The sequence below is a fragment of the Stenella coeruleoalba genome (genome assembly GCF_951394435.1).
Source record: "Stenella coeruleoalba genome assembly, chromosome: 9".
Classification (NCBI taxonomy): domain Eukaryota; kingdom Metazoa; phylum Chordata; class Mammalia; order Artiodactyla; family Delphinidae; genus Stenella; species Stenella coeruleoalba.
This window is the reverse complement of record NC_137155.1, coordinates 57207959-57235139: the sequence shown is the minus strand read 5'-3', so window position 1 is coordinate 57235139 and position 27181 is coordinate 57207959. Positions and strand designations below refer to the sequence as shown.

The 27181-nt window shown below is 38.0% G+C and overlaps 1 protein-coding gene and 1 pseudogene across 2 annotated transcripts in view; one reads left to right on the top strand and one right to left on the bottom strand.

Moving 5' to 3' along the window:
- Positions 1-27181, bottom strand: part of TAX1BP1 (Tax1 binding protein 1) — an 88372-nt gene that overhangs the window by 52074 nt on the left and 9117 nt on the right. The window contains exons 3-5 of the mRNA XM_079932138.1: positions 20277-20379; positions 13939-14126; positions 10275-10433 (exon numbers count right to left, since the gene is read on the bottom strand). Of these exons, the coding sequence (XP_079788264.1) occupies positions 10275-10433; positions 13939-14126; positions 20277-20379 (450 nt within the window). The remainder of the gene's footprint in view (positions 1-10274; positions 10434-13938; positions 14127-20276; positions 20380-27181) is intronic.
- On the top strand, positions 5315-9212 carry LOC307191526 (endoribonuclease YbeY-like; annotated as a pseudogene). The gene has a single exon. The product of its transcript is annotated as an endoribonuclease YbeY-like (transcript).

The window sequence follows — 27181 nt, the reverse complement described above, 5'->3', positions numbered from 1 at the left end:
AGCCTGTGCTCCACAACGGGAGAGGCCCGCGTACCGCAAAAAAAAAAAAAAAACTACAGTGAAGTATCACCTCACATCAGTCAGAATGGCCATCAACAAAAAGTCTACAAATAATAAGTGCTGGAGAGGGTGTGGAGAAAAGGCAACCCTCCTACACTGCTGGTGGGAATGTAAACTCATACAGCCACTATGGAGAACAGTATGGGGGTTCCTTAAAAAACTAAAAATAGAACTACCATATGATCCAGCAATCCCATTCCGGGGCATATATCTAGAGAAAACCATAATTCGAAAAGATACATGCACCCCAATGTTCAATGCAGCACTATTTACAATAGCCAAGACACGGAAGCAACCTAAATGTCCACTAATGGAGGAATGGATAAAGAAGATGTGATATATATATATATATATATATATATATACATATACATATACATACAGTGGAATATTACTCAGCCATAAAAAAGAATGAAATAATGCCATTTGCAGCAACATAGACAGACTTAAGAGATTATCATACTAAGTGAAGTCAGAAAAAGAAAAATATAATATCACTTATATGTGGAATCTAAAAAAATGATACAAATGAACTTATTTACAAAACAGAAACAGACTCACAGACTTCAGAAACAAACTTTATGGGGACATCACTGGTGGCTCAGTGGTTAAGAATCCGTCTGCCGATACAGGGGACACGGGTTCAAGCCCTGGTCCGGGAAGATCCCACATGCCGTGGAGCAACTAAGCCTGTGCGCCACAACTACTGAGCCTGCGCTCCACAACTACTGAGTCCGTGCGCCACAGCTACTGAGCCTGTGCTCTAGAGCCTGCAAGCCACAACTACTGAGCCCGCATGCCACAACTACCGAAGCCCGCGCACCTAGAGCCTGTGCTCCACAACAAGAGAAGCCACTGCAAGGAGAAGCCCACGCACTGCAACAAAGAGTAGCCCCTGCTTGCCGCAACTAGAAAAGGCCCGCGTGCAGCAACGAAGACCCAACACAGTAAAAATAAATAAATAAATAAATAAAATTAAAAAAAAAAATTATGGTTACCAAAGGGGAAATGTTGGGAGGAAGGATAAATTAGGAGTTTGGGATTAACATACATACACCACTATATATAAAATAGATAATCAACAAGGACCTACTGAAGAACACAGGGAACTCTACTCAATATTCTGTAATAACCTATATGGGATAAGAATCTGAAAAAGAATGTATAAATAAATACATATGTGTGTGTGTGTGTGTGTGTGTGTGTGTGTGTACAACTGAATCACTTTTCTGTATACCTGAAATAACACAACATTGTAAATCAACTATACTCCAGAAAGGTGGGGGCGGGTGCGGACCGAGAGGCGGGGGATGTCACAGGGCCAGCCCCACAGGCCCCTCTCCCGGGGGGGCCGTGTAGGGCCGGAGGGGCGGCGGACACATCCGCATCCGGGTCCTCCGCCACCCTCGGCGCGGGGGGTGGGCCGGGGTTCCCGGGCGCTCGCGGCCCTTGCGCTCTTCAAAAAGAAAAAAAAAAAAAAACTATACTCCAATATTAAAAAAAAATTAAATATAAATAAATAAATGGTTAAAAAAAAATTCTAGTTTTACAAGAGAATTCCAGATCCAAAGGATTAAATTTTTTTGGTTGGAGCAGAAAAAGGAGAGGGAAGAAAGGCTACAAATATATCTATAAAGGTCTAAGTTATTTCCTGAACATGTATACATTCCACAGACAAGTACCTTTTTTTATTTTTTATTTATTTATGGCTGTGTTGGGTCTTTGTTGCTGTGCGGGCTTCTCATTGCAGTGGCTTCTCTTGTTGCAGAGCACGGGCTCTAGGCACGTGGGCTTTAGTAGTTGTGGCTTGCAGGCTCTACAGCACAGGCTCAGTAGTTGTGGCACACGGGCTTAGTTGCTCCGTGGCATGTGGGATCTTCCCAGACCAGGGATCGAACCCGTGTCCCCTACACTGTCAGGCGGATTCTTAACCACTGCGCCACCGGGGAAGTCCCGACAAGTAACTTTTAATGTTGGGTTTCACATACGTTTTTAAAGAAGAAGAAAAAATTTAGGATGGTATAATTTTACTTATATTAAGTTGCTTTTTTAATTAAAATTGAATGATTTACTTTACACCAGATCAATGGAACAGAAAAGAGACCCAGCAATAAACGCATGCATATGTGTTCAATCAATCTATCAATACAACAAAGGAACCAAGAATATACAATAGGAAAAGGGTACTCTCTTCAACAAATCGTCCTGGGAAAGCTGGACAGCCACATGCAAAACAATGAAACTGGACCACCATCTTAAACCATACACAAAAATTAATTCAAATGAATAAAAGACTTAAATTTAAGACTTGAAACCATAAAACTCCTAGGAGAGAACACAGGGGGTAATACGCTCCTTGACCCTGGTCTTAGCAATGAATTTTTGGATTTGATACCAAAAGCAAAAATAAACAAGCAGGACTACATCAAACTAAAAAAGGTTCCGCACAGCAAAGGAAACCACCAACAAAATGAAAAAGCAACCTCTGAAATTGGAGGAAATATTTGCAAATCAAATATCTGATAAGAGGTTAATATCCAAAACTATATTTAAAGAATTCACACAACTCAATAGCCACCCCCCGCAATAAAAACCCCACAATCCAATTTAAAAATTGGCAGAGGAACGGAAAAGACATTTTCTTCCAAATACAACACATGAATGGCCAACAAGCACATGAAAAGGTGCTCAGGTACATGAAAAGGTGCTCAAAATCAGGGAAATGCAAATCAAAGCCACAATGCATATCAGCTCACACCTATCAGAATGGCTGTCATCAAAAAGACAAGGGATAGGACTTTCCTGGAGGCGCAGTGGTTAAGAATCCGCCTGCCAATGCAGGGGACACGGGTTCGAGCCCTGCTCCGGGTAGGTCCCACATGCCGTGGAGCAACTAAGCCTGCGTGCCACGACTACTGAAGCCCGTGCTCAACAAGAGAAGCCACCGCAATGAGAAGCATGTGCACCGCAAAGAAGAGTAGTTCCCGTTCACAACTAGAGAAAGCCCGCAAGCAGCAACAAAGACCCAGTGCAACCAAAAATAAATAAATAAAAATTAAAAAAAAAAAAGACAATGGATAACAAAATACTGGTGAAGATGTAGAGAAAAGGGAACCCTTGTGCACTGTTGGTGGAAATGTAAACTGGTGCAGGCACCATGCAAAAGCCAATACGGAATGAAAACTATACCGTATGATTCAGCAACCCCACTTCTGGGTATGTACCCAAAGGAAATGAAAACAGGATATGGAAGAGATTTATCTGCACTCTCATGTTCACTGCAGCATATTCACAACAATCAAGATAAAGAAACAACCTAAACGTATATCAGTGGATGAATGGATACAGAAAATGTGGTACATAAATACAATGGAATACTATTCAGTCATGAGAAAGAAGAAAATCCTGCTATTTGCAACAACATGGATGGACCTTGAGAGCATTATGCTAAGTGAAATATGCCAAACAAATACTGCATGGTATCTACTTATATGAAGAATCTAAATAAAAAGTCAAACTCATAGAAAAAGAATAGAAAAGTGGGTGCCAGGGGCTGAGGGGTGGGGAGCGGGGAGGTTGATAAAAGGGGACAAAGTTTTAGCTATAAGATGAATAAAGTCAGAGGATCTAATGTATAACATTGTGACTACAGTTAACAACACTATAATGTATAAGTGAAATTTGCTGAGAGAAAAATGTTCTCCTCTCTCTCTCTCTCTCTCTCTCTCTCACACACACACACTCACACACACACACACACACACACACAAAGGGTAAATAGGGGAATTCCCTGGAGGCCCAGTGGTTAGGACTCCATGCTTCCACTGCAGGGGGCATGGGTTCGATCCCTGGTCTGGGAACTAACATCCCATAAGCCATGGGGGGCAGCCAAAAAAAAAAAAAAAGATAAATATGTAGTTGAAAATGTGTTAATTAATTAGATGGGAGGAATCCTTTCACAAGGATTCTTTTCACAATCCTTTCCTTTATACATATTCAAATCATCATTATGTACACTTTAAATATCTTAAAATTTCATCAATTACACCTGAACTGAATGAAAAATACTCAATGCTACAAGTCTTGTGAAACAAACTATAAAAAATGCTTCATGTACCTAGGGGCAGGACAGGAATAAAGATGCAAACGTAGAGAATGGACTTGAGGACACGGGGAGGGGGAAGCTGCGACGAAGTGAGAGAGTGGCACTGACATATATACACTACCAAATGTAAAAGAGATAGCTAGTGGGAAGCAGCCGCATAGCACAGGGAGATCAGCTTGGTGCTTTGTGACCACCTAGAGGGGTGGGATAGGGAGGGTGGGAGGGAGATGCAAGAGGGAGGGGATATGCGGATATGCGTATGCACATAGCTGATTCACCTTGTTATACAGCAGAAACTAACACACCATTGTAAAGCAATTATACTCCAATAAAGATGTTAAAAAACAATGCTTCATGTTACACCTCTGTATTAGTCTATACAAGATTATGAGCTAGTTCAAAGTATATAAATATATTTTAGAAACAAAGTATTATGAATTTCTGAAACTATTACTTAGCAAATCAGGTGCAAAATGAAAGTAATTGGCTTTAAAGAAACGTATTGCTAAATACATTAAATTACTCATTAAAATTAAGCCTTTGTGTCTTCTCAATAAAAAACCGGTAAAAGAGAATTAGAAATTCAATGATATCCTAACTTCAAAATTGGTTTTTAGCAATTCTACACATTAGATAGATAGATAGACAGACATAAGCAACTGGGGCGATCCATACATTAAGCAGTTTAAATGCCTTAAACTACCTCTGTCCAAAACCAGGTATCCAACGCAAGGAAAAAGAAAGCCAAAAATATAAAGATAGTTGAAGAGGTCCACACTAGCCAGAGCCACCATCATAATGAGAGATCTTTCATGTTCTCTCACTCCTATACCTATGATAACTCCCAAATGCCTGGTAATGTCTCAAGGTACCCTACCTAGTTTGTGAAACTTAAGAACCAAAACAATATGAATATATACAATAGTTCATAACATGCTCCTCATATTGTTTAAGCAATATTGACTTAGTACCCCACAAAAGAAATTGGTTTTAAATTATCTTGAAGTACATCTTAAGTTACCAATATTCAAGTTAAGAATATAATTTACTTTATGGAAAAAACTCAATTCATAGTTTAGGCACCAAAAAATTATAAACTAAACTAACTAGAAAACTTAAGAGGATCACAGCCCATTTTAGTCCTACTTGGAAAACAAGATTCAATACCATTCAATTTTCAATCTTCTAATTTCAAATATATATCTAGTTTTCAATCTTCTAATTTCAAGTATATATCTAGCACTCCAAAACAAAAACAAGAACACACGGAATATACATACAACCTGCTAATTTTTACATAAGTCTAATAAATGTAAAGTTGGGGGTTAAAAACCTAATACAATGGGATATTATGTGACATTAAAAAGAACGAACTGCTGACACATACTATAAAATGGTGAAGCTTGAAAACATAAGTGAAAGAAGCTAGTCACAAAGGCCACATATTATTTCATTTGTATGCAATGTCCAAAACATGCAAATCCATAGAGACGGAAACTTAGATTAGTGGCTGCCTGGGACTTGTGGGAAATAAAGAGTGACGACAAATAGGTACAAGATTTCTTTTGGGCGGGTGATGAGCTTGGTGCTGAGGAACCTGCAGCGGGCAGTGCCCGAGGCGGGCGCGGCTCCGTGAGAAGGTGCAGGCAGTGCGGAGAGCCCTGTGGGTGCAGAGGTTCAACCTGGGGGTCGTCTGTGTCGACAACAGATTCGGCCGATTAATACAATCTACACAAACAAAAATACCCCATCAGATGTGCTTTCCTTTCCATTTCACGAGGATCTGAAAACAGGCAAAATTCCCCAGCCTGATTTTCCAGATTACTATAATTTAGGAGACATTTTCCTGGGAGTAGAGTATATCTTCCAGCACTGCAAAGAAAATGAAGATTCCTATGACATCCTGACTGTGACTGCCACCCACGGGCTCTGTCACCTGCTGAGCTTCACACACAGCATGGAGGCCGAGTGGCAGAAGCGGTACCAGAAGGAGAAGCAGGTTCTCAAGGAGCTGAGCAGGCACACAGGGACCAGGTTTCCGCCCCTGAGCAGGGGCCTCTTCTGACTGAAGTGTCACAGTGTGAATGAAAGGTGGATTCCCCCCCCTTGGGCCCCAAGGATCAGGGGTCCCCCACGCTGAGGTCCCTGCTGGCCACTGCTGTCCTGTGGGGCTGCAGAAGTGCCAGCCCTAGCAGGTGCTGAATTCTATGAGTGGAACCTGCCTCTTAAAACACTAGAGAAATTTCCACTCATTTCTTTGTTCAGGACACAGGTAGGTGTGTTATTTTCAGTGTTGTAAATAAAATAGTTCTAAGTGCTCAGAAAAAAAAAATTTATTTTGGGGGTTCTAAAACTAGGTTATGGTAATGGTTGCACAATTCTATAAATATAATAAAAACCACTGAATTTTATACTTTAAAGTGATGAACTTTGGGGGTATGTAAATTACATCTCAACAAAGCTGTTTTTAAAAAAGATCAATTAGATAAGCCCTCAGCAGTAGGTATAGTGTGTCATTAAGAACACTGGTATAGTATACAGTGTGATTAAGAGCACTGGCTGGAGCCAGACTGCCTGCCTGTACCACTTATATAAACTGTTCAATTGTAGGCAGGTTAAGTAACCTACACTTCATAGTACAAAGAGAGTTAACAGACATAAAAACACTCAGAATAGCACCTGGCTTACATTAAGTATTATATGCGTTACTCTTATTAATCAGCCTTTTACAAGAGAGAAAAATCCACACTTCTTTGAAGTTGAACTAAAAATGAATGTAAAAATTACCCTTAATGAAAATTGTTACTTTTTAAATTTAGAGTGTACATGAATAATGGAACATACATATCACATTAAAATAATCTAGGGGAAATACAATATATAAATTATAGCTCTCAATTTATAAATATTATTTGGTTTCAGTTTTAATCTACTTTGTAATCCTACCTTATACCTTCAAGGAGCCAACGTTAAATGTAATTAAACGCATCACTCATACCAATTGGTTTTGATAATCTTAACTTGTCCAATTCTTTTAATTTACAAAATGAGTGTTCCCTCTAGTGGTATTTTACAATGAGAAAAGTCAATGTTTACAAAAGATGGAAGATTTTATTTATAAACATTAAATTATTATAAACATTTAACTGTTTTAGTATTTGTCAAGTATTGAATGGGTAATAAGTTAATCAATCATATTTTATAAAACAATGAAAATGCAATATATTTCTTCTACCATGAAGAAACTGAAGTTCTCTACAGATCATTCCTAGTATACTATTATAAAATTTTAAATGACTGGTAAATATCTTAATAGTCCTTCAGATATTCAGAGGCTATATACTCATACCTCAAAGAGAAGCCCTTTAGGACTATTATATGAAGATCGTTTTTCAGAATTCATACCATGGAATAGATTTTAAACAGATGCCAAGAAATGTCACAGATTTAATAAGCCACGCAACTAACCCGGGTGTGAAAGTTCCTGAGCTGTTCTAACTGCCCAGCAGGCCTCCCTGATTAAGATGGAGACTATAATTTTGGAAGTAAAAAGCAAATTCATAAAAAACTAGAAGCCCCACAACTAGGAACAAAGAAGAACTCTCTCTCCTGGCAAGCATGTTATTTTATCCCCAGAAATAAGCAGTTGCCAAAATATAACTCATAATTGTATTATCAATACTTTTAAAATCTCGGGAAAAGGCTGTCAATTTCTATTCCTCTTGGATGACACTCTTCATATTTTAGTTCTTCCTCGATGATTCTCTGGTCTATCACTATGAAAGGTAATACAACAATATAGCTACTTAAAGTTAGTGAGCATCTATTACGTAACCAATACCATTCTAGGTCCTTTTATCACCATTTTCTACAGTATAACATATTTTTAAAAATCACTTCCACATACTTCATCTTCCCAGAGAGTATATTCCAATGGAAGGATAGCAGCAAGGAAGAAGTGCCTTTCAAGATTAGTGACTGTCATCAAGATTTATGAGTTGCCATAAAAACTTCCAAAGATCTCTTCTGGGCACCACAGCCACAATCTCCTACAGATTTTGCTTCATTAATCCCTTGACCTCAATCTACCACTTTCTCAACCTATCAGAATAATCTTTAGTCTTGCCTGTAGTGCTTAACCCCTTGTCACCTGGACAGCAGAGAGAACCTGAGACTGTTTAAATCTCAGCTAATACTCGACTGAACCAGAGAAATGGCCTAATGTACATCAGTATTTCTCGCAATTAAAGGCCTCTCATTCTGCCATTCCTACTCTTGCAAATCAACCTTTCTTCCCTTGGATTTCAAGGCGATGAGAGTCTAACCTTAAAGGCCATATTTCAGGGTATTCTTGATCTCATGGGCTAAGTTCATGCTGTAATGGGCCACTTTAGAAAACTATCAAATCCAGGTACAAACATCGAGAGAAATGCGTGAAGAATAGAAAGAGAAGGGTAAGAATTATACAAAGGATAGCAAAGGAGTTATAACAATTGAATTAAAAATTTAGCTGAATGTCCTAATAGTCAAGCTAGGCACATACAATGAGATTTTATCATAACATTTATAATATAATATTTGGTACACCTGCTTAAAAAGTTCAAATTTAAAAAGTGGTTCCTTGAGGGCTTCCCTGGTGGTGCAGTGTCTGAGAGTCTGCCTGCCAATGCGGGGGACACGGGTTCGAGCCCTGACCCGAGCAGATCCCACATGCTGCGGAGCAGCTGGGCCACAACTACTAAAGCCCGCGCGCCGTGCTCCGCAATAGGAGAAGCCACTGCAGTGAGAAGCTTGTGCACCGGAAATAAAAAAAAAAAAAAAAAAAAAAAAGGTGGTCCAGTGGTTAAGACTTCTGCGCTTCCACTGCAGGGGGCACTGATTCAATCCCTGGTTGGGGAACTAAGATCCCACATGCCCCACAGTACCCACCCCCCCTCCAAAAAAAAAAAAAAAGTGGTTTCTTAACCAAATAGAGTATCTTACTCCTACTGTAGGATACTCCTACTGCAGGACTGCAAGTATTCCCCAAGAGTAAAATTGGGGGAATAACTGTATTTTAAACTAAAAAGGCTAATGGTAACAAGGACAGAAGACTTTACAGATGTTTATAAGGAGATTCACAACTGTATACATTGCTATAAGTTATGTTTACCCTCTAACTCAAATAAGCAATCCTCAAACAAACAGAATAAGGCTAAAAAAATCTTTTCAGCTTGAGCCCAGCTGTATTTAATCTCTGCTCAGGTGTGCAATATACAACCACTTCACTGGAGTATAAAACCTATTAAGAATCACTGTACTAATGGTTCAATTAACAATTATTAAGCAACTGTTCTAGGTCTTGCTGCACAAAAGAATAATGGAACAGACCCCATCCTTAGGTAACAATAGATCAATCCTGTCAATGGACATTAGCATATCCAACTAGTTACAACATATGTGAGACTGTGGTATGTATAATCATAATCTGTGCAAGTTTGTCAAAACTAACACATTTTCTTATGAAAATATTAAATAAATTGATTGTTTTTTCCCATTGTTTTTGGCTACTGACTTAAATCCATTTGTATCTCTAATCAAGCCACACTGTTTTACACTTATACTTCTTTTTTTCTTAGATTAAGAAATTGTGCCAATTTTTAATTAGGTGGTTTTTAGTATAATTTATTGCATTTCTCACATCAAGGATTTCAGAATTCTAACATTACATCTTATTTCACTAAATTCTGCTTTTTAGAAGAGTAATTTTAACTACTTTATTCTATTCTTCCCTTTATTCAGTGTTTATCATTCCTAATTGTATTTCTAACCCCTCTCCCCCGAATCAATCAAGTATCCTACAATTAGACGTAAAGCATCTAGAAACAGTTGTCGGGGACAATGTCACAAGCCTGATACCAAAAATCTAAAGTATTTTAACCATTTACAACATAAAAGAGGCTATGACAGAAGGTTGATAGGCTCTGACCTATTCTCATACAAACATCTATCTAAATGCTACTTTTTTCAACATGTGGTCTTCACTCATTTTAACTGGTTCAGTTCCTGAAAAAAGTGGGTTTCAGACAATATACTATAACTCCAATCAGTTACATAGGACACAACTAACCTTTTGCTCTGCTTGCAGTTGGTCACATCTTTCTTTCTCATGGTTAAGTTCTCTTTCCATTCTTCCAACTTGTTCTCGAAGTTGTGTTGTTTCTTTTTCCAGAACAGCAATTAACTTTAACAGTTCTTCTTTTTCTTTCATGGTTTTCTCAATTTTCAACTATAAAACAGAAAACTCAAATTGTTTTTTTATAATCTTATAATACATTACTAATTCAGTTTTCCATTTCAAAAAAATAGTGAAGAAATTTGCAGAAAGAACTTTTACATACTATCTACTTCATATCAATCAGACTCTTTTAGTCTTCAGTTAGAAAAATTCATGAATCATAAACTTAAACCATTTTTTGGTTGGGCAAAGAAAAAAACATTACAAGAAGGTATAAAAGTAATGAATTTTATTATGAAGTTGCCTGCTAATCACTTTTCAAATCAGTACTAAAAATGAGGCATATTAAGTTTCATAAGTGACTTAATTCTGGGCTGTTCTTATTTTGGGTAATAATCAAGGAGAAAAATGTGTACCTCTTCTTGAATGCAAATCTATGGGAAATCTTTGAATCTATTAAGAACTTCCTTGTGTGTTACATAAGGCCTTCATCTATGGGATTACTGTGAAAAGTTCTTTAAATAAGGTACTAAGGAATAAGTTTCTATATGTATAAAATGGCCTCTATTTAGCTAAATTAAAAGAAACTTTGTAAGTAAATGCAAATTTTAGGACAAAAATGCACATTGTAACATATTAACAATATAATTGACTCTTACATGAACACTAAGTTACTTAGTTCAGGAAAATCTAAAACTCCAGTATTCTAAAAATTACCAAATTAAGGGACCTAAAATAGTAAATAAAATGGTTAAGATTTCTCTTACAGCAAGAAGTCTGATTCTATTAAAAAAAAAAAGAAGTCTGATTCTAACAAGGGAAGAATGGAGACTCAGAGGGAAAACTTCACAAAGGAGGCATCATACATTTAGCTAAAATAAAATGTTTTCCCCCAATAAACCCCAAGTCACTTTTCCAGGGTCATGGAATCAAACTCTAATTAAACTCTAAAATGGCTCTTATGAAAGTTAAAGCACTGTAAAATTTTTAAATGACCCATCTATCTCTTCCATCAGACTAAATGAAAATGACAGGAGTAAATGCCCTCAAAAGAGAAAAGTTTGGGCTTCCCTGGTGGTGCAGTGGTTGAGAGTCCGCCTGCCAATGCAGGGGACACGGGTTCGTGCCCCGGTCTGGGAAGATCCCACATGCCGCGAAGCGGCTGAGCCCGTGAGCCATGGCCGCTGAGCCTGCGCGTCCGGAGCACAGGCTCCGCAACGGGAGAGGCCACAACAGTGAGAGGCCTGTGTACCGCAAAAAAAAAAAAAAAAAAAGAAAAAAAAGAAAAAAGTTTACTTATTCACTTAATTTTTTACCTTACCTATTTTTTAAAAAATCATTTTTGGCTCTAAACTTTCTGGCCACTTAAAAATAAAGATACACCTTGACACAGTACAACAGAAACATTATAAAAGAACCATTTTTTCCCAGTGATTCATTTAACTGACACATACTTTAGAGTTCACTGAATCTTAAGTAGAAATTTTTAAAAGGAATTAAAATTATATGAAAGTGTATACAAGTCTAATTCCTGTCCCCAGTTTTGTATTCTGGTATCTTTCGACCATACAAAAAGGTTAAAATTGTACCATGAACACCCATAACCTAAATTCAATAATTATTAATATTTTGCCATATTTACTCTCCCTCTATATACCTAAGTTTTATTTCTTTTTCTTTTTTTTGTTAAAGCATTTGAAACATAATTGCAGATACTTCACCCCTAAGTGCACAGGCCAAGCATCTCCTAATAAGTAGTCTTGTATTTAACCACTACCATGATCATAGCTAAGAAAATTAACAATAATTTTATAACACCCAACGGGTAGTCCACAGTTAAAATATACTACACTACCCCCAAGTATCTACTTTTTAGAAATCTAGGATACAACCAAGGTTCACAAACTGAAGGATTGTGGCTCAATCATTCTTAATGACAACAGTGCCCTAGATAATGTCTCACACTTGTACTAATTTGGTGCATTTTTAGTAAAATCATTAAAGATTTTGATAAATGTGGAAATTTAAAAGACTCGTCAAAAAATTGATCAGGATATAAATACCTTATCTCAGAAACATTTACCTAAGAGACAGCATACATTTTATGAGTAGGAAGAAGAGAACTAAATTGTGCAATGTCCCAATTTACTTGGAGCACAAAAGATAGGTAGATGCCAAAATGCCTGTTGTTTTTCTGTTGGAGGTCCTAAAATCAGGGTGGTCTAACAAGTATCCAAAAAACTGCAATATAAACAGTCACTGCATTCTTCATAAGATCTAGGCTTGTTTCAGCATCTTTGACTAGCATTCAAATACCAGGCTAAAAACCTTGATCATCAGGCGGTTGTCACCACAAAATGTTTTAGTCACCCTATAAAAGTTACATTTCTTTATTTAAGATAAGAGAGGAATTTCTGGAAGGGGAAAGGAAAGATACAGAAAAATTCAAAGTTACTGGTTCCTTCTAACCTTCTTAGTTTGACTGTCTAATATCTATAACCTCTTGTCTTTTTTCTGTAGTCTGTTTTTTAAGATAAATAAAATCAGAGGCATAAAATGTTTACATATAAAAAACATCCGAGTATAAAGAATAAGCAATGACTCGCCATAGGCTAAATAGGAATGTAAAATAACCAAAAATGTATACTGAACCAATTAAAGAAGATCTTTTTCACGGAAACTCAATATAACATTCTAATTTTTTAGGTTTAGGGTAAAGACATTGAGAAATATCTTGAAATAGGAATGCTGTTCTATTTTTTTCCTTCACTAAGTACTAAAAATTAAGACATATGGCATTATTAGACCATCTACACAGAAAATTTCTTTTGATGCAAGTGCAATGACTCCAAAATATTCAGTGAAAAAGAGTGAGAAACTTTTTCACCTTTTTTTTTAAAATTATGGTTAATCCAGCTTATTCATTTGATCAAATAAACAGGAAAAGAAATCATTCTAAAAACGCTGAACCTAAATTATGAGACTGGGACGCTTCACTGATTCACTGCCACACGTGAGACAGAGCATGCTTGTGTTATAGTGAAATGAAGTTCACATCCAATTACAGTTAGACTTACTGCTTCATACCACTTTACCATCAGCTTCACCCCCAAATCTGTATTATTCTACAATCAATAGATTAGGCCATCCCTAAAGAAGAAAGGTTAGGGGGAGGGAACATTAGGAAGTTTTAGGTCTAAACTCTCTCAATAATTACTTATTGCAGATATACTATGCACAAAATACTGATAAGCCTAGGGACAGTCCCTGCCACAGTGAAATCAGTAACATAATTGTGACAGAAAATTTTTTTAAGTATTTCAAAAACAACACTCTAAGTTTATTATTTTAGTTAAAAAGCATTTGATTTTCAGGTTATACTCCTGCATAACCTAAAAATTCTTAAAATGCCAACCAACATGAGCTCTGTTTGTAATTTATCTATGACTGATTTGTCTTTTTTAAAACATTCACTATTTTTAAGTCACAGTTCATAACAAAATAATCCAGTTCATAATATAAATTTATGAATCACCAGCTCACTGTTGGTACCAACCTCAAGAAGGCCAGCTTTTGTGGTCACCACCAACATGTCAGAATTTCCTTCATCTTCCATAGTAAGCAACTCTTCAACTGGAGAAGAAGCTCGAAACTGAAAAGGTGTACTTGCTCCACGAATTTCACCCTTATGGGTAACATAACAGAACTGATAAAATTCTCCATCATCATTTGGAAGGTAATATCCTAAGAGGAAGTTAACAAACAAAAAAAGTATTAAATTTTCTGTTATAAAATTATTTGGATTTAACAAATCTTGCCATATCCTCTCATTTATGACCCTGTTTCTAAGCACTCAGGATATGTCTTTCCTATCTTTCACAAATTATCTATCAAAACTAGGCTCTTGGGCTTCCCTGGTGGCGCAGTGGTTGAGAGTCCGCCTGCCGATGCAGGGGACACGGGTTCGTGCCCCGGTCAGGGAAGATCCCACATGCCGCGGAGCGGCTGGGCCCGTGAGCCATGGCCGCTGAGCCTGCGCATCCGGAGCCTGTGCTCTGCAACGGGAGAGGCCACAACAGTGAGAGGCCCGCGTACCGCAAAAAAAAAAAAAAAAAAAAAAAAAAACCTAGACTCTTCTTTCTTCCCTAAATATGCCCATATTTTTCTTATCTTAGGTCTAAGCTTATACTCTCAGAATATTCTTTCCCTGTATCTTCACTAGGGTAAAACCAATTTATCTGGGAGAGTCAAGTATGCAGTTTTCAATGAGAAAGAGGCTGAAGGCGGAACAATGGAAGAACCAGCATAAAAGCCTAGGAGGACCAGGGGTTGGAATACATCATTTAAAGAAATGTTCCCTCAAATATGACATTAACTAAATGCATAAGAGAGATATTAACAAACGGAATACACTGCACATATGCACTGTGTAAGGGCAGAAAGAGGATGAGGTCTACTGATGCAGAACAAAAATAAGCTTTGGAACCACACAGATTTATTCTGGAATTCCAGCTCTGCCACTAATTATTATTTACTTAACCTCCCCGAGCCCAAATTTCTTATCTATAAAAGAAATTTGAAGCCATCTATCTCAAAGTTCCAAAGTACCATGGATTATGTAGTTCTATCATCTAGCCCACTATCTGACAAATTATATGTGTTCAATATTTGTTCCTTCTCTCTTCAGCTCAACTGTTACCCTGTTTTAAATTTTGCTGTATTATCCTAGCTCAAAATTAATCCTCTCCAAATCCCAGCTCAAAATTAATCCTCTCCAAAGCTCCCATGGTATTTTTTACATTAAAAAAAAAAAATCCTCCACCATGTACTTTGCATTACCATTATACACATGCTTTATAGCCTACTTCCAGAACTCAGAAATACTGAGGGCAGATTATTAATAAATATAAACATTCTGGAATTCCCCCCAGAATAACCTGAAACAAGGAAGCATTCAATGACTGTGAAACGAACACACAAAGGTGAATATATTCCCCTTATCTTGGATATTAATATCTACCCAGAAATGTGCATTCACTATGCCTATTATTCCTTCATATCTTGAAATTTTTAGCCTCATTATTATGATATTGACTTCACTTGACTTCATTCTTTAAAAAATAGCTGAATTTTGTCCACAGAGGGGAGGGGGCAGAGAAAATATAAGCCTGAAACATCCTGTGGTGCTTAAAAATAAGAAAGAAGCTGTCAAAAAAGAAGGGGGTGGGGGAGTCAAAAAACACAGAAGCCCCCTTGACAGACCTCCCAATAGCCAGAGAAAGCTAAATCAATTTGAGCAACAAAAAAATTATAGCATTAAACTTTATTCCACAGAAGAAAATATATATGCATGAATGAGAAAAGGATGACTCTTTCTAACATAATAATTGCAATTAATAATGTCCAAGAAATGCGAATAGAAAAGCATCATCAGGCAAAAACAACAATAATTACTGTAGGCAAGATCCACTGATGGATACTAAAATTAGTGGGTGAAAGTTTCAGGAGAAACAAGGTATCTCAAAATTGCTCCCCATAATACTGTTAAATCACCAAGGGAAAAATACTAACTTTACAGTGGAGAAACCCAGCAGACACCACCTTAACCAAGTGATCAAGACTAATATTACGGGCTTCCCTGGTGGCGCGGTGGTTAAGAATCCACCTGCCGATGCAGGGGACACGGGTTTGAGCCCTGGCCCGGGAAAATCCCACATGCCACAGAGCAACTAAGCCCGTGCACCACAACTACTAAGCCTGAGCTCTAGAGCCCACAAGCCACAACTACCGAGCCCACGTGCCACAACCACTGAAGCCTGCGTGCCTAGAGCCCGTGCTCCGCAACAAGAGAAGCCACGGCCATGAGAATCCCGCGCACCGCAACGAAGAGCAAGCCCACGCGCAGCAACAAAGACCCAACACAGCCAAAAATAAATAAATAAATAAGTTTTTTTTAAAAAGACTAATATTACTGCTAAGAAGACAATCAGACATCAAGTACTCTCTGATACAATGCACTGAAAAGAATACATCATCACTTCTATGATATACTTCCTGAAAATGTATAGCCTCAATCTAATCATGAGAAGCTGTCTGAAAAACTCAAAATGAGGAACATGCTACCAGAACAAAACAAAACTGAACAGTACTCTTCATAAATGTAAAGGTTATGAAAGACAAGGACAGAATGAGGCGCTATCACAGACTGGAGAAGACTATGATGATACGACAACTAAATGCAATGTGGGATTATGGACTGGATCCAGGAACAGAGAAAAGAACACTACAGGAAACACTAGTGAAATCTGAATAAAGTTTGTACTTTAGTCAACAGTGTTGTACCAATGTTGAATTCCTGTTCTTTTAAATAAATGTACTGTGGTTATGCCACATGTTAACATTATGGGAAGCTGGGTGAAGGGTAGATGAAAATTCTGTATACTATTTTTGCAACTTTACATCTAAAATTATTTCAAAATACAAAGTTTTAAAACAAAGTAATACAGGGAATTCCCTGTCGGTCCTTTCCAGTGGTTAGGAATCTGTGCTTCCACTGCAGGGGGGCACAGGTTCGATCCCTGGTTGGGGAACTAAGATCCTGCAAGCCTAGAGGCACAGCCAAAAAAAAGTAATTAAAGGTACATCTAGCAATAAATTTTTGAAGTTTTTAAAAACCCCATCCTCCTACTATCTACTACTAAATCCGCGGCTGAGTAACTTTGCAAAGGCCACTACACTTACTTTTAAAGTTTAAATAGAAAAGAAAAATATAGTTTGACTAATCAGCTCTGGTATCATGGCATTAGAAATTCTACAAACTAGATATTCGAGGTCTGATTTTTTTTAAATCTCACAAAAATAATTCACTAAAAATTATGGTTCAAATACCATTTGAGATACAAGATATAGTTATTCAGAACTGAAATTTAAAGCTACCTAGAAATAGCTCTCCTCAGATCAGTATAACTGAAAATAAAATAGGAAAATGTAAAAACCAAACTCCAAGTCAAATTTTATAGCCTGTAACATTAGCAATCAAATTATAGTAAACAAATAAGAGTCCATTTAGGAAAAGTTACATTTATGTACACTTTATTAGTTGTTCTGAGTTTTGCATTTCAGGATTCTCATGACTACTCCACAAAATGAGCAAAATTGTTTGGATCATGCTTAAGATTCCTTCTGCCTCTAATTCTCTATGACTAAATTTTTCATGACTCTATCCTGAGCTCCTTATATAACAAACAAGTTCTAGGCAGGCAGAAGATTTTATTTCTAAATTTCAAAGTAAAAATTATGATGACTTTTCAAAAACATGTAAAACTTAGTTCCCATGAAAATGCTTTTACAATATGAACAGAAATAAACTGGATGCTTTTCTCCTTTTTTTCTAACTGCTTTGAAACTTTCTGCTGTCATAAATAAGCAAATTCATCAGTCACTATAACAAATTCTGTAAGTTTCTTATTTATTATAAGAAAACTAATCACATTAAAAATGACTGGAGGGCTTCCCTGGTGGCACAGCGGTTAAGAATCCACCTGCCAATGCAGGGGACACGGGTTCGATCCCTGGTCCAGGAAGATGCCACATGCTGCAGAGCAACTAAGCCCGTGTGCCACAACTACTGAGCCTGAGCTCTAGAGCCTGCGAGCCACAACTACTGAGCCTGCATGCTGCAACTACTGAAGCCTGCACACCTAGAGCCCGTGCTCCGCAACAAGAGAAGCCACTGCAATGAGAAGTCCGTGCACTGCAACGAAGAGTAGCCCCTGCTCACCGCAACTAGAGAAAGCCCGCGCGCAGCAACAAAGACCCAATGCAGCCAAAAATAAATAAATGAATGAATGAATTTTTAAAAGTAGATTAAAAAAAAGAATGACTGGAAATAAAACCACAACTTTTAAGAACAAATATCTTAATAACAAAATCAGTTCCAATATACACACTTGAATTTGATTATCTAAAAAAAGGCTATGAATTAAAAGATAAACTACAGGGCTTCCCTGGTGGCGCAGTGGTTGAGAGTCCGCCTGACGATGCAGTGGATACAGGTTCATGCCCTGTTCCGGGAAGATCCCACATGCCGCAGAGCGGCTGGGCCCGTGAGCCATGGCCGCTGAACCTGTGCGTCCGGAGCCTGTGCTCCGCAACGGGAGAGGCCACAACAGTGAGAGGCCCGTGTACCGCAAAAAAAAAAAAAAAAAAGATAAACTACATATATAATTTATAACTTTCTTAATCTATAAAACATCTATGAGGACCTAAATCTCTGTCTATATTACCGTACAAATTTTATTCTCTGAATATGTGTTTCTTGTCACAGTACGTAAAGAAACTTTTTTGTATATGCAAGCTCCATGTGATCACATTCCCAACTGATGTTCACACCAAACATATACAAACCTCGCAATAAAAAGTTTTAAAGAAGTAAACCACCAAAATCCAAAACACTAACACCACCGAATGCTGGTAAAGATGCAGTCCAACAAGAACTCTCATTCACTGCTGGTGGGAATGCAAAATGTTTTTGCCACTTTGTAAAAAAGAGTTTGGTGGTTTCTTATGAAACTAAATGTATTCCTACCATATAATACAGCAATCATACTCCTTGATATTTATCCAAATGAGTTGAAAACTTATATCCACACAAAAGCCTGTGCATGAATGTTTATACCAGCTTTACAGCTTTATTCACAACTGCCAAAACTCGGAAGCAACCAAAATATTCTTTTTGTTTTTTTTTTTTTGTGGTACGTGGGCCTCTCACTGCTGTGGCCTCTCCTGCCGTGGAGCACAGGCTCCGGATGCGCAGGCCCAGCGGCCATGGCTCAAGGGCCCAGCCGCCCCGCGGCATGCGGGATCCTCCCAGACCGGGGCACGAACCCGTGTCCCCTGCATCGGCAGGTGGACTCCCAACCACTGCGCCACCAGAGAAGACCCAAAATATTCTTTAACAGACAAATGGATGAATAAGCTGTGTTACATCCATACAATGGAGTATAACTGGTTTCCTTTGCAATTCTGGGCATTTCATTTATGTTAAAATATTATACTGAGACAGAGTCCATTAGCTTCCCCAGACCAAAAACAGTCCATGGTATAAACAAGACTAAGAATTTGCTTTAATACAATCCAAAGTCAGTATAATTTTACTACAAAAATCACTCTACAGCAAATGCCGTTATAGATTTCTAACTAAAATTTTTGTGTTTTGTTTTAAAGCAACAGGGTGTATTTTTTTCATATAACAAGCAATCTGGAGGCAGTTGCCTGCTGGCCTTGATTCAGTGGCTCAGACATGTCAGGACAGACATATATGTTCTTGTCTATGCCTTCCCCTCATGGCCACAGGAGGGATGCTGAAGCTCTAGCCATCACCTTTGTGAAGGCAGAATGTGGGGGGAGGGGCAATACCAGGTATATCTTCTCCTTTAAATAAGAGAATTTTTAAAAATCTGTATATAATGCTAAGACAAAAATGAATTTTATATTACTCACATCCATTTTATAAGCAACTTTCCCTATAGAATTTCTACTCTATAAATCCTGTTAATCATCTTTGTGATTTTCATACGGAATATTTTTCTCACCTCTAATTTGTTATATTATCTAATATCAGTAACAGCATTATTTTCTCATTTGAAAAAAAAGATCATCAAAAGACTGCTCTTCAATGAAAGACAATAAGGAAAAAACCTTTCTCTACATAAAATATCATGTGACCTACACTAGATATTTACATTCTTATGACTTCTGATAAAGAAAGATTAGATACTAATTCATTCAACTTTAGTCACTAGACATGCTTAAGTAGATCATTACAATGGGGTACAACATTTTTAATGGCAATAAAACATCTAATTTCATCTAGTTCTGCTTTTCAGTTCTCACCTTGAAATGCTAACACACAATTGACTGTTGATCCTTCTACATAATGTTCAGGCACAGGAGACCATAAAAACGTGTAATAATCACGAGCAGTACTCCATCCAACCTAAAGGAAAACAACAAAAACATGGATATTATAAGTAAGTGGTTTAATATGAGTGATATCTTATAGCATATTGTTTTTCACTGCATCCTGAAGTTAAAGCATGCATGAATGTTTACAAATCCTGAGCATTTTAACAATCACGTCAAATTTTTATTATAATTTTTTATTAAGCTATAACCTAATGCTATAAAAATCTATAACAGCAGAGTTTCTACTATGTATTAAAATGCAACTTGATATCCAATTTCTCAAGGAAAACCTTAGTACACATATGATCAAATATAAAAACATGCTGCACTTAAAATTTGATTTCACTAAACATAAGTTTTTAAAATTTATTTTATGCCTTGAATTTAACTGTGTTTTTTTTAGTTAGATTTCCCCCTCCTCCTTAAATCCACTAATTAAACTTCACTAGTCTGTCATCTTTAGTTAAGTCTTGCCTACAGGCAATGGTAAATTTTGTAAAAATTTATTTTTACCTTTATTCCTAAGGTGTTTATATATACAAAAAGACCACCTATGTCCCACCAATCTCTAAAACATTTCCACCTTACAACATGAATATATACATTACATATCTCAGTCTTTATTTTCCAGATGAACTGTACTGTGGTAAATACTGAATATTAGATATGTTTAAAACAGGTACTAGATATCCATTTGCCAGTATATTACAAGAAATTATGCATTATCCACGAGGTTTGATTACATATGTTCTATAATTCTGATCGATTTAGGATTAGAGGGTCCAGAATATTGAAACTGGAAGAATCTTAGTAATCTTTAGTCTCTAAAGGAGAGTTTTCAAACTGTCAGTCACAACCCAGTAGTAAGTGGTAACATTATATCAATTTAGTGGTTCATAACCACATTTATTTTTTAATTAGAAAGCATCAGAGGGCGTGAAGGCTAAGTACTGCTTCATGAAAATTTGTTTCAGGTGTATCTGCATGCAACTTTGCTAGGTCAAATCACAGAATCATATTATTTTTATTTCTTTCTGCGTGTCATGGCCAAAAACATTTGAAAGACACTATTCATCTCTTTACAGATGAGAAGCTTGAGGAAACCATGATGTAAGTGATTTTCCTGACCTAAGGCTCAGTTTTTTTCTCTCAGGATTGTTAGAAGGATTACACTAGATGATGAACATAAAAGCAGCACTTGGCAGAGGGCCTGACCCCTGATGGGCACTCCATAAATGGTAGTTTTTGCAAGCACAGTATACTGCAGTGATTAAGAGCATAGGAAGTAAGGTCAGACTGCCAAAAAAGATCACTTACTGGCTAAAATGACTTCAGACAAGTTATTTCTGTTCCCTCCTCTTTAAAATGGAGATAAAGGCTTATACGTGTATTAAATGAGATACGGCACCGTAGTGGCACCTGGCACAGTGCCTAGCACATTAGTGTTCATTAAACGTTACCATTCATTAATACCCAAGGGGACACAATGTATTAGGGAGAGTGATCTTGACTCTAAAATGTTCTGTCTCTCATTCCATATCCCCCAGTGCTTCTATCATCTCCTGAAAAGGAGCCTATTTGAAGTTTTTCCCAAAAGATACACCTGGTACAAGTCATACCTTGCATTCTCTGTCCCTGTCCATATGGTGGTCTTGAAAGGAATATCAATACTACCCAGAGCTACATCTTTCTTGAAAAAAATCTCCCTAAGGCTCTACCTGGACCAGGTGGTCAAAAGACATGCTAAGTGTACCATTTATTTGTGATGGCTGACATGCAAAACTGCTAATGTCAGAATTATAGATACCTGATTCAAGTGGCACTGGGAATAGCAGTAACAGATACAGTTCACTGTTCGTTTTGGAATAAATATCACCCTCATCTTACAAATTAAGAAACTAGTAAATGGCAGAGTCAGAATCTGAACCTGAAGTTCAAGCTCTTAACCACCAGGACACTACTCACTCTCCTCCTAGCAGGATATAAAATACTCTCATACCTTCTGAAATTCCACTTCCTTCCTTCCAACACTGAGTCAATGACTATACAATTCTTAAAAGAACTGCACGTTTTTGGATTGGGTTGTTTGTTTTTTTTGTTATTGAGCTGCATGAGCTGCTTGTAAATTTTGGAAATTAATCCTTTGTCAGTTGCTTAATTTGCAAATATTTTCTCCCATTCTGAGGGTTGTCTTTTGGTCTTGTTTATGGTTTCCTTTGCTGTGCAAAAGCTTTGAAGTTTCATTAGGTCCCATTTGTTTTTGTTTTTATTTCCATTTCTCTAGGAGGTGGGTCAAAAAGGATATTGCTGTGATTTATGTCATAGAGTGTTCTGCCTATGCTTTCCTCTAAGAGTTTGATAGTTTCTGGCCTTACATTTAGGTCTTTAATCCATTTTGAGCTTATTTTTGTGTATGGTGTTAGGGAGTGTTCTAATCTCATACTTTTACATGTACCTGTCCAGCTTTCCCAGCACCATTTATTGAAGGGGCTGTCTTTTCTCCACCGTATATTCTTGCTTCCTTTATCAAAGATAAGGTGACCATATGAGCGTGGGTTTATCTCTGAGCTTTCTATCCTGTTCCATTGATCTATATTTCTGTTTTTGTGCCAGTACCATACTGTCTTGATTACTGTAGCTTTGTAGTATAGTCTGAAGTCAATAGACACTTCTCCAAAGAAGATATACAGATTGCCAACAAACACACGGAAGAATGCTCAACATCATTAATCATTAGAGAAATGCAAATCAAAACTATAAGGAGAGCTTCCCTGGTGGCACAGTGGTTAAGAATCCGCCTGCCAACGCAGGGGTCATGGGTTCGAGCCCTGGTCTGGGAAGATCCCACATGCTGCAGAGCAACTAAGCCTGTGCGCCACAAGTACTGAGCCTGCGCTCTAGAGCCCCCAAGCCACAACTACTGAACACACGTGTCACAACTACTGAAGCCCTTGCGCCTAGAGCGTATGCTCTGCAACAAGAGAAGCCACTGCAATGAGAAGCCTGTGCACCTCAACGAAGAGTAGCCCCTACTCACAACTAGAGAAAGCCTGCGCAGAGCAACAAAGACCCAATGCAGCCAAAAATAAATAAATAAAATAAATAAATTTATTAAAAAAAAAAAACTACAATGAGATATCATCTCACACCAGTCAGAATGGCCCTCATCAAAAAATCTAGAAACAATAAATGCTGGAGAGGGTGTGGAGAAAAGGGAACACTCTTGCACTGTTGGTGGGAATGTAAATTGATACAGCCACTATGGAGAACAGTATGGAGGTTCCTTAAAAAACTAAAAATAGAACTACCATACTACCCAACAATCCCACTACTGGGCATATACCCTGAGCAAACCATAATTCAAAAAGAGTCATGTACCAATATGTTCATTGCAGCTCTATTTACAATAGCCAGGACATGGAAGCAACCTAAGTGTCCATCAACAGATGAATGGATAAAGATGATGTGGCACATATATACAATGGAATATTACTCAGCCATAAAAAAAAGAAAATTGAGTTATTTGTAGTGAGGTAGATGGACCTAGAGTCTGTCATACAGAGTGAAGTAAGTCAGAAAGAGAAAAGCAAATACTGTATGCTAACACATACATATGGAATCTAAAAAAAAGTGGTCCTGATGAACCTAGGGGCAGGACAGAAATAAAGATGCAGACATAGAGAATGGACTTGAGGACACGGGGAGGGGGAAGGGTAAGCTGGGACGAAGTGAGAGAGTAGCACTGACATATATACACTACCAAGGTAAAATAGCTAGTGGGAAGCAGCTGCATCGCATGGGGAGATCAACTCGGTGCTCTGTGACCACCTAGAGGGGTAGGATAGGGAGGGTAAGTGGGAGGGGATATGGGGATATATGTATACATATAGCTGATTTACTTTGTTATACAGCAGAAATTAACACAACATTGTAAAGCAATTGTACTCCAATAAAGATGTTAAAAAAAAAAAAAGAAAAGAAAATCTCCAACACAGTCTACATCCCTTGCCTGGCTTCACTCATTCCCCTACCCAACTTGGACTTCATGGTCAATTAATCATTTCAATAATAATGCACCCAAAACCACCCTAGTATCCTTTGTCCTCTTGACCTCCCTTCCCAAATTCCCAGTCTGAATGATACCCACTTTTGGAATTCTTCACTCAATTCTAGGTGCTCAATCTCTCTAGACAAACTCACAAAATGGCTGCTCAGAAATCTCCTGGTTAACCTACTCCAATTCCCTATGACATTCTTCCACAGTAGAAAGACCATATCTTCTCCATACTCAAGCCCTCCCCAACTCAGCACATGACCTTGCTCCTCATTACTGAGTGTACTCAATAAATGAGTTCCAGTCCCAATTCATTCAATTAATAGCTGACAAACCCTATAGATGCCTCTTACAGATTATTACCCACAACTGATTCCCTTCTCTAAGGCTTGATCTCACTTAGAAAATGAAGATGGTCTAAACATTCTCTCTGGGACTTCCCTGGTGGCGCAGTGGTTAAGAATCCGCCTGCCAATGCAGGGGACACGGGTTTGAGCCCTGGTCTGGGAAGATCCCATATGCCACGGAACAACTAAGCCCGTGTGCCACAACTACTGAGCCTGTGCTCTAGAGCCCACGAACCACAACTACTGAGACCAAGTGCCACAACTACTGAAGCCCGTGCACCTAGAGACCGTGCTCCACAACAAGAGAAGCCACCACAATGAGAAGCCCACGTACCGCAACGAAGAGCAGCCCCCGCTCGTCAAAACTAGAGAAAGCCTGCGCGCAGCAACGAAGACCCAACGCAGCCAAAAATAAATAATAAATTTATAAAAAAAAAAAAACCATTCTCTACCTCCATTCTTTTCTAATTCCAATTTATCTTATTCAGCACTAGAAGATTAAAGTTCACCTCTAAACTCTATTACTCTCTGCTTAAAAATTATTCCTCAGCTAAATATTAAAGCAATCTACGTGATCCAAACTAACTTTTCCCATTTTCTAAACCTGGTACCTGTCCCAGGAAAATTAAATTCCTTAACACTCTCTCAAGCACACAACACACTTTCCCTTCATTCCTTCCCCTTAAAATTACTACCTGGGCACTTTCTCCCTGCCTACCTTGTCAATACCATATCTATCAAAATCATTCTGGACAGCAATCAATTTGCAGTACATGTCAAGTGTTTAAAAACATTCAATGCTGGGCTTCCCTGGTGGCGCAGTGGTTGAGAGTCCACCTGCCGATGCAGGGGACACGGGTTCTGCCCTGGTTCGGGAAGATCCCACATGCCATGGAGCGGCTAGGCCCGTGAGCCATAGCCGCTGAGCCTGCGCGTCCGGAGCCTGTGCTCCACAACGGGAGAGGCCACAACAGGGAGAGGCCCGCGTACCGCAAAAAAAAAAAAAAAAAAAAACATTCAATGCCGGGCTTCCCTGGTGGCGCAGTGGTTGAGAGTCCACCTGCCGATGCAGGGGACACAGCTTCGTGCCCCAGTCTGGGAAGATCCCACAGGCCGCAGAGCGGCTGGGCCCGTGAACCATGGCCGCTGAGCCTGTGTATCTGGAACCTGTGCTCCGCAACGGGAGAGGCCGCAACAGTGAGAGGCCCGCATACCGCAAAAAAAATAAAAAATAAGAATAAAAAAAATTCAATGCTATAAACATGGCAATTCCACTTCCAAGAACTTATCCTATGAAATACAATGACAAACAAAATAAAAACAGATACAGAGATCTATATTAAGCATTGTTTAATGGTAAACATTTGGAAACATTTCCATGAATTCCACAATGCATCAACAGCATGTGTGTATACTTTATTACATACAAAGTATGTGTATAATTATTAATTATAGATATATGCCAATATGTTAACAATGCTTATTCTAGGTAAGCATTAAAATAGTATTAAAACATGATCTATTTTCTTCCTTGAGTCTTCCTGTATATTTCAAAATTTTTAGTACATGCTTAAACTTCCCACTAAGTTTTAAGTATTATCCAGGCAAAAAAGATGGAAAGGGTATTCTATACAAACTTATTTATCATGTATGTAATACTTACATAAGTAAGTATTACTGCTTGGAGAAAAGTTACGGTCCTTGGAGTACACAAGTTAAGAGATAATAGTTTAACGTTATCAAAGCCAAAAAATAAGCAGGCAATGACAAAAAAGGAAGCTATAAATCAAGTCGTATAAAGGAGCCCTATTTGGCACACTAAGTTAGTTGGTCTTGCCATTATCCCATAGAGGATGAAGAACCACTTAAACAAGAGGAAGATATGTTCAGATTTTCATTTTCTATTATAGTTTATATAGAGCAGTTTGAAGAACAAATAGAAGAATGAAAGAAAGCAGGGAAAACAGGTGACCTATTGCAATCATCTTAGAAATCAATAAGGAGGGCATGAACTAGGGCTGTGATATTAAAAATGCATTAATAGGTAGGCAGGAAAATAGATAGAATTGGTGTTTGGCTGGATTTGAAGAGAAATTCATAAGCTTTTGGCTTAAACAATAGGCCATTAACTAAAAATGGGGAGAAAAAAAAGGAAGACATAAATTAGTCTGAAAGAAAAACGTGAAGATTCATCTTCTTGAAATACAATTTATCACACATCAGCCTCCACACCTACATATGCAGACTTCCCACTGCCCATATGGAAAAGTCTGCAAATTGTTTAGCCTAACACTGAAGATCCTCCATGGCAAGACTGACGCTTAACTTCATCTCCCTCCACTTCCCTAAATTACGTTTATGTTCTAGTTAAACTAATTCATTCTCATGAACATTCTCACCCTGGTGCCTCTGCTTAAGCCATTTTCCTGCCA